The sequence below is a fragment of the Lipotes vexillifer genome, unplaced genomic scaffold, assembly GCF_000442215.2.
Source record: "Lipotes vexillifer unplaced genomic scaffold, Lipotes_vexillifer_v1.1 scaffold532, whole genome shotgun sequence".
Lineage (NCBI taxonomy): Eukaryota > Metazoa > Chordata > Mammalia > Artiodactyla > Lipotidae > Lipotes > Lipotes vexillifer.
Genome location: NW_006798027.1, coordinates 2372867 through 2382106, shown reverse-complemented (window position 1 = coordinate 2382106; position 9240 = coordinate 2372867). Strand labels below are relative to the sequence as shown.

The 9240-nt window shown below is 43.0% G+C and overlaps 1 protein-coding gene across 1 annotated transcript in view; it reads left to right on the top strand.

Annotated features, from left to right (window-relative positions):
• Positions 1-9240, top strand: part of IL16 (interleukin 16) — a 76401-nt gene that overhangs the window by 27268 nt on the left and 39893 nt on the right. The window contains exons 2-3 of the mRNA XM_007470077.1: positions 2671-2779; positions 7695-7837. Of these exons, the coding sequence (XP_007470139.1) occupies positions 2671-2779; positions 7695-7837 (252 nt within the window). The remainder of the gene's footprint in view (positions 1-2670; positions 2780-7694; positions 7838-9240) is intronic.

Below are 9240 nucleotides of genomic sequence, written 5' to 3'. Positions count from 1 at the left end.
GAGTGTTACTATTTTGGTGTATTTATTTACAGTCCATTTTCTAGGCCTATTTTACATGATTGTAGTCAGACTCTATTCAGACCATAATATCTTTTTTTTCTAACTTACCATGATAATACAAGTATATCTATATCCCAAAAGCTCTTTACAAACATTATTTTAAAAGATACTTAGTATTCTATGTTTTGTGTTTACCTCATTTACTTATTTATCTTCATCTTACTAGATATTTGGGGGGAAATACATTTCAATTGTACTTTGCAAATAAGGCTTCACTTCAAACAAATAGACATACTGGCTGTTTTATCAGTGAATCCAAAAGAGCTACTGAAATAACATGTTATTATTTACTTTCATAGTCTCACTGGAGAACATGAAGAGGTGGGAATAATGCCAGAGGGCAGTCTTGATATCAGAATTAGGACATGACCTCGAGAAACTACTGGAGCTAAGAAATATCTTTTGACTACCATATCGTGTGAAACAGCTAATTCAAAGAACCAGTCATTTTGCTAAGTCCTAGAAATATGGAGTCTCAAGAGTTCAACTGAACTAAACCGCCTTCCATATAATCCCTGTTTTCTCCTTTAAAACGTTTCCTGGGCTACCCTGGTTAGAGAAGATAATTTTGTTCAGGTTAATATAGCGCCATCTGCTGGTGAAAAGGAAAATGAATGTCTAGGAAGATGAGTTCTCTGATTTTAACATTGATGTGTACAAGAAATAAAAGGGAATTGATATGTGGTTTCTTGCAGGATCCCCTTGTGTCAGAACTGGATACAGTTTTAAAAAGAAAAAAAGGCTGTGAGTGGACTTCTGGCTCCAGACGGTTACAGAGTACACTTTATTAACTCCCCCACCTCTTAGAAATTTCTATCAAAAAAAAAAAACCCAAAAAACTATCAATAGGGAGAAAAGCATGTCAGAACAGGAAGCCACGGAAAGGGGCCAACCACATTCTGGAACCCATGAGAACTTTCTGCATGACATAGTGCAGGTGAGACTGGATTGAGGGAAGGGCTTGTTAGCCTGCCGTTGACGACACGGGAGGGAAAGGCCTGGGGAATGAGTGGGACAGGGGCCAGCAGACCCCTCAACCCCAATACCTACCAGCTCACAATGCCGGGGGCTGGAGGGGAGGATGGGTTATTTGGTGCATAGTGAGAGGCAGCGGTAGATCCTCCCTCCTTGCACTCTGGGAAATGTACCAGGTGCTGGAAGTCGGCAGGCACTTGGCACACGAAATTAACTGGCACTGCCAAGCCTGGCTTTGAACAAGACGGACCTGTCAGAAAAGGGTGGCAGGTACCCCTAGCAAACCTCTACGCTAAAACACTAAATCCCAGGTAGCATTTGAGCCAATTAGAGTTTCTAGATAGGATAACCAATACCCCTAAACGCTATACTCAGCAAATCATTCAAGTGTGACGACCACAGGAAGACATTCTCAGACATGCAAATATTCAGAGAGCTTTCCATCTGCACAACTTTCCTGAGAACACACACACACATACACACACTCTCTCTTTCTCTCCTAAGGATTATGGTCGTGAGGAATAAAACCAACATAACTCAAGAATTAAGTCAAGATCATTGTGGCTAATAAAGTATGCAATAAAAAAAGATACAAAAAGTAGTTCTGGGGAGAGAAGTAAAATAATTAATACCATTATGCTCATTGTTAACCTCTAGCCTTCTGTCCGTCTGTCCTCTGTTTCTAAAATACCAGGGTGAGGAGAGGGAGGTGCGTGAAAGTTGTTTCAGATTCTCATCTTACCTGAGGAAGGGTCATATGTTTTCTATTTCATCACTGACCCTGATAGAGAGATGAGTTCAAGTATGTGGTTTAATACATACTGCTTATAGACCCAGTACAATGAGTTCCCAAATTATTAGTATAAAAAAGAAGCAGGGAAAATTGGATCAATATGGCAAAAGGTAGAAAAAGAATAACAGAATGATAACCAAATTTAACTTAAGAATATTGATTTTTCAAGTCCTAAATGAAATCTTCATGGAGAGAAATCAGCAGTATAAGAAAATTGTAATGCACTCAAGAATGCATGTATGGTTCAATATTAAGAAATCTCTTTATATAATATTCTTTCAGTGACTGTTTTTAAGTGCCTCTTATGTGCCAGAATGATGGAACTTACTTGATCATCTTCTCTAACACATTCCTCCCAGCCTCCCATTCACGTCAGTCTCTAGTTCTTTTCTTGGTAGCACTTATTATTCTCTGTCATTATCTTTCACCTTTATCTGTTTGCTTGTTTGCTGTCGGCCTTCCGTCATGAAAATGCCTTTTCTCAGTGCCCTTCTCTGTCTTGTTCACAGCTAAATCCCTGATGCCTAACAAAGAACGTGACATGTAATAGCTGACATAATCATTCAACATTTATTGCATTAGTTCAACATTTATGCAATCTCCATTCTTTATTATAATTTGTATTCTTTGTCACATAAAGATATTATATTTTCATATTCTTTATTAACTGAATTAATATATCTATGAGTTAACGGATGACAGTAATTCTAAATCCCTGCTCTCATAGAGCCTGTAATTTAGTGGAGGAGACAGACAATCTGCCAAGTGCTTCCATGGTCAGTGTCGAAATCTCAGTTTTTCTGTTCTAAGTTGCTGAATAAAAGATGGAAATTGTTTTGCAGGAAGCTTCCACACCTTCCTCTCGAGAAAAGTCTGGAAAACTGGATGCACAAAGTAGTAACTTCCCGTTTCCCAAAGCCTGTCACCAGAGGACACGCAGCAACTCAACCAGTAAGTGTGTCATTGAACCATCTTTAGGAGCCGGGCTTAGATGTTGCTGAATATCGAGAACATCAGTGATGTTGGAGATTTGGGGGAGGGTGGGTCTCTGCTTGTCCAGCTGGACTAGCCCAAGATGATGGTGTGCTTGCCCCTCTGAGAGCACCCTTCACTGCGTGTGCATGTCCTGGCCAGCTAGAGCACCTCTTCCCTTGCTGACAGAGCTCTCTGTGGTTTAGTCAACTTCTCTTCTAGATGGACTTCAAGTGCCGAGGTGGGAAGACCTGACACAGAAGATAAAAGACGAGGGCTTTACACCTGCTCTGTCATCTAAGATGCTCCTTGGTCTTAGGAAGGCCACTGTCTCTCTCAGGGCCTCTGTCACCTCATCTGGTATAGGATGGGAGCTGGGGCTGGAAGATGTCGTGATTCTTTGTTGTTGCAAAGAGAACAGTGCTAATGCAAAGTCAGGAAAATGTGAAGAATGCAGAAAAGCACGAAGAAATTAAAACAATGCCAAATCCTAATTAGAGGCAACCTATGTTAACATTGTCAATTATTTCCCTCCTATGCCTATATATGCCTATAGAACACACACACACACACACACACACACACACACACACACACACACACACCCTTGACCTCACGTCATTGGGAATTCTTTGATAAACACTATTTTTAGTGGATATATAGTGTTTCATTATGTACATAATCTAGTTAGCTTGCTCCCTATTATTAGATAGGTAAGTTATTCTCAGATTTTTGCTAACATAATCAACATTGCTGAGGTTGTCCATGAAATTTTGTTCCAGTTTACAGTGATTTTCTTAGGTGAAATATACAAGGCAGTGGACTGATGTGTGGTTAGGGGCTCACGTTTGGCAGCCAAGGCACTTGGATTTAGATCCTGCTTCCAGAAATAATTATCTCTGTGACCTTGGGCACATCCCTTAAACTCTCTAAGCCTCGTGTTATTCTGTTGTAGGATGGACCATAATTATAGTAATCATTTCCTATTTTTGGACTACTTGTTGCCCTTTTTCATCACTTTTTTTCCTTTAGCATAATATCCTAGAAATGGCGTTTCAAAAGGTAAGTATACCTTAGATTTTTATCTGGGCTTCCAAATTTCCAGAGCTAATACTCTAATAAATGTATACAAATACCAGTTTCTTCAATCATAGCCCACACTGGATGATAATTAAAAAAATATTTGCCATGAAGGTTTCTCTCTATTTTCCTCTTCCCCTTACCCATTGTCTGCTTTTTTGGTGGTGGGGGGGCTTGTTTTGCACCCAAGAGCAGCTTCACAATTTGTGAGGATCATTGTAAGATGAAAATGTGGGACTCCTGTTCAAATATTATGAAGAATTTCAAACTGGCGACAGCAGAGCATTAAACCAAGCTGAATACCTTCTAAGTCCTGGGCTCTGTGTGAATTCACAGGTCGCATGCCTGTGAAGCAGCCCTGCTTGCATCCCAGCCACTGACTCTTTCAGATGGCGTCATCCGGGTGCCCTGGCCCTCTGGTTTCTAGCTGAGTTCAATTGATCAACGGGAGACTGGAGGGTGGGAGGGAGAACCGCTGGGGTGTTTCTCTGCTCCCTCTGCCTTGGTGGCTCTGGCAGTGCCCTGGTCCCAGCACTCCCTGGCCTGGTGATGCTGTTTCCTCTCTGTGCCCCTTCAGGTCTGGGATGGTAACAGCTTCCAGCTCTTGGCAATTCCTAGGTACCGCAGTAGGCCTTGTTATTTTCTTAAGCCCCACCTACTCTTTGTCTATGGCCCCTTTATTCACTTTCTCAAAGTCCTACCTGAGTGTGCCTTTTGCTTCTGTCAAACCCTGACTGGTTCATGCGCCTATGAAATCAGTGGAAAGAACACCTCTCTACACAGGTGCAGTTTAACATTCCTTCATTTGTTTATTTCCCTTCTTTTGAGTGCACCTATTTTTCTATTGGGAGGATCATTATTTTATCACTGATTTATGAGAAGTCTCTTGATAAAATTAATATTGGGCTGCTGTATTTGCTGAACATACTTTCCTCAGTTGGTTATTTTTCTTTTAACTTAATTTTTTAGCATGAAGATGTTCTCATCTTTATCTAATCAAATTCATCAAATTTTCCTGTCTAATGTTAAAAGTTTCTTCCACATCCAGAGAACTATTAAATATTTGGCTGTGTTTTCTTCTAGTTTTTTCTTATGTATACTTATTTAATTATTACACTATGACACCTTTAAGTTGCTTCCAGTTTATCAACATTTACAAAATAATTATAGACACATGCTGTACACATTTCTTTTATCATATTTGGTTACATATTTAGGAGAGAATCATTGAGGTTTTATAATATGAAGATTATTAAGTATACAACCACATCAATTAAATTATTTCTACATAGTGTTGTTTTTTCTAGATTTTTAAATGATTTGCCTTTTGTTTTTCCAACTTACTCTATCTGTAATTTATTTTTGGTGTTTGCTATGAAGCAAGAATCTAGATAGATTTTTTTTCTAAGTGGCTGATTCCAGCATTACGCATTGGTAGTTTCCGCCCATCCTTTTATTTTACACTTTTTGTTTATTTTGTTTATCTCTTGCAAATGATATGCATTTAGATCTCGAAAGCAAATCTGGCAATCTTTTTAAAGAGAGAAGCTTAAGCCATTGACATTAGTATTATAATTAATATTTGCTTTTACTCATGTTCTTTTTCATATTTATTTATTTGGTTGCACTGGGTCTTAGTTGCAAACTCTTAGTTGCAGCATGCATGTGGGATCTAGTTCCCTGACCAGGGATCGAACCCGGGCCCCCTGCATGGGGACCATGGAGTCCTATCCACTGCGCCATCAGGGAAGTCCCTCATGTTCTTTTTATACTTTCTGTTTTTATGGTTACTTGTCATTTGTTTTCTGCCTCTTGCTCTGTGTGTGTGTGTGTGTGTGTGTGTGTGTGTGTGTGTTTAGTTTTTGCAGTGATTTGTAAGGTTTATTTAATTTTTCTCAGCACTTCCAGTTTCCTTTAAGTTTAATCAATTAGGTTTAATTAATTAATAATACTTGAGACTATATTTTCCAAATTGTCCCCCTAATGGAAGATGGTGTTATTTACCTCTAGTCCCATTCCCATTTATTTTTCCATTTCATAATTCAATGTAAACTTAAATTAGAAACTCACGTTATTATTATATAATCTTCAAAATATATAGTTTCCCTGTCAAAAATTATTTTGGTTTTTGTATTAGATTTTATAACCACATTTTCAGTGAACTCACCCAGTGCTACATGTTAACTGATTTCAACTTCCCCCACTCAAGGTGATAATTTTGATGTATTTCCTTGCTGTTGGAGCACATCCAGTAATTTTTTGAAAGAGTAGGAGAGGGCTCAGACCAGTTAATGCTTTCGAGAGACTGCTCGTCCTGACTCTGGGCCTATGTCCTTGCTGATTGGAACTCATAGTGGGAGCAGGAACCACAGAAAGCCCAAGTTTTTTTTCTTGTCTGGATCAGTGAGGGTAGAAGCGGAGTTAGCCTGGCCTGTTCCGCCTGTGCTTGCCCGTGGCTCTAGGTGCTTCTGTCCTGTGGACCGATCCCAGTTGGCCATGTGTTTGCTTGTCCTTATTCCCTCTGAACCCAAACGGTACACCGCTGCCCTTCCTCAGATGGCAGTCACCTTGCACTGCTGTGGGCAGAGAGAATGGGAGACTCGTTTTGGTTTCCTCACAATGAAGTAAGGAGCTCAACTCCTTCAAGTTTCCTCAAAAGCTGGACGCATCACCTGGGGAGCCTGATACACACACAGACCCCCCGCCCCAGACCCCATCCATGCAGACGTGGATTCAATAGGTCTGGGTGGGGCATTGAAGTTTGCCCCACTTATGATACACACCCAGATAAACATGATGCACAGACAGATTTAGGACCATCTGTAGCCCCTCCTCCCAACCCGGCTCCAGGATTCTTCGTCCCCTCTTTCTGGGGCGTGGTTTTCTGAACCTCCTGGCTTCCTCTCTCTCCTGGCCCCTCTGGGGTCAGAGGGTCTCTGACAGGGTTTAGGTATATTGGACTAAATACAATACACGATTAATATTAACCTCACTTTTTCTTTTGACTTTTTTTTAATGTGGCTACTAGAAAATTTCAAGTTACGTATGTGACTTGTATTATATTTCAATTGAGAAGCACTGATCTAGACAATGAGGGGCCACAGCAGAGAATCTCTGCAGATTTTTCCAGCTGGAAGAGGTAGAGTTCCCGGTTGGGTGAAAGGAAGTCTGGGGTTCCCCCAAAAGAAAAAGAAGATGATGGCTTTGCATTTTCTTAGATCCCCAAAGAATCAAGAGTTGACTCTGCCTGCCTGTGTTAGGGGTGTGTACGTGCCTGTGTGTGAATGTGCGTGTGCATGTGCGTGTGTGTAAGAAGCAGTCAGGTGCTATTGGGAGGTTGGATGTTGCCATGGCAGATCCCTCAGGCTCCTGCCCGGTCTCTCCTCTGGCTCTACATGTCTGGGGGCATTCCTCCTCTCTCTCTCTCCTCTCCCTCCTGGGTCGAGATTGAAAACCCACTGGCAGCAGGGACTGGAGTTGACAGAGTATTGTGGTTTTCTGAGAGCCCAGCATCCTGCTTGACATGTAGGAGATGCCTTGCCAACTGTCTCGAGTTGAGCTGAGGCGAGATGGAAGTGACAGTCCCACCTGCACCCTGCGATGCAGACAGCATGAATGGAGCTAATGCTGCCTACGTCTTCATTGGCCCCCACTCTGCATCCTGCACCCAGCACTGGGTGCTCCATGGTTCAAGTTCACTCTGGCCGCTGGCTCATGAGGGCTGGCCGTTGGCTGGGGCTGACGTTGTTCTCCCTTGAGCTTTGCTTTCTGACAGCACAAATGATTTCTTCCTTTTTTTCCTCTCCTGGGTTAGGTGTTAATCCCTACTGCACAGGAGAGATTGATTTTCCAATGACCAAGAAATCGGCGGCTTCCACAGACAGGCAGCCTTATTCCCTCTGTAGCAACAGGAAGTCTCTCTCTCAACAACTGGACTGTGCAGCGGGAAAGGCTGTGGTAAGAACGAAGGCAGGGGACCCTGGAGAGCACGGAGAGAGGGGAGGGGTCCAGACTCAGTGGTGGCTGAAGAGACCTTCCTAGTGGTTTGTTGTCCACAGAATTACAGAAGGGAGGGGCTGGCTTCGTGAGTGTGGGCACCTCCAGGCAAAGAACCACATTAGGAATGGTCACCTATGAGTGCCCACGGGTGCCAGGCACTTGTGACCGCGGCTGCTTTGATGCTATGAGGAGCTAATGTGCAGAGAACATTCCACCCATGCAGACCCTGAACTGGCGCTTTATGTGGATCCCTTTATTTCATCTGCACAGAGACCCTAGGAGGTGGGTGAGGGAAGTGAGGACAAGTTAAGGAAGGCATGTGAATTCACATTGTTAATAAGAGTCTGCGCTCGGACTCAAAGTCAGAGCTTCAGGATTCCAAAACCTGTGCTTTTAGCCCCTGTGATATAGTGACTTGCTTTACACATTTTGCCTCTACAGTAAGTCCTCTACACACGAATGAGTTCTGTTCCGAGAGCGTGTTCGTAAATCCAATTTGTTTGTGAGTCCGACAGAGTTAGCCTAGGTCCCCAACTAACACAGTCGGCTCTCTAGTACTGCACTGGAATAGGTTTATAATACTTATCACACAAACAATACATAAAAACAAAACAAAACAAAAAACAAAGGAAACATTTTTAATCTTACTGTACTGTACCTTGAAAAGTACAGTAGTGCAGTACAACAGCTGGCATTCAGGGGCTGGCATCGAGTGAACAGGCAAGAAGAGTTACTGACTGGAGGAGGGAGAGGAGGTGGGTGATGCTAGAGCTGAAGGATTGTCAGCAACAGGAGATGGAGGGCAAGCTGCGGTGTCACTCACGCCTGACATGGATGGCACACACATTTACATCTTGGAGTTTGCAACTTGAAAGTTCGTATGTAGGGGACTTACTGTAATTCCTGAGCTTAGAAAGGAGGGTAACGTTAGCCCCATTGTACAGCGAGGAAGCAGAGGCTTGGCAAGGGGAATAGCGGTCTGAGTTCACACATCTTGAAAACCTAAGGGTCCAGAATTGAAACCAAGCCCTCACCAGTCGGTGCCCTTCCCACTATGGGGCACGAGGTTGCAGTCTGGGAGCCAAGCAGGTGTGAAGCACAGGGTCCCCTCACTTGTCACCCCAGCCAGCCTGTTGTGTCCCTGAGCTCCGGCCGAGGCACAAGGCACCCGCAGTGCCTCCTGCTGCCACCTGTGAGCATACAGCGCCCTCTGTCTGCAGCACCCTGTCCCCTTCCCTCACCTCTAGCCTGCAAACCCTACCCCATCCTTCAAAACCCTTCCTAGCACTACTTACGCTGTGAGCTCTCCTGAGTCCTCCAAGTGCTTGACCCCTTATATGTTTCCTGACGCCCATCGTAAT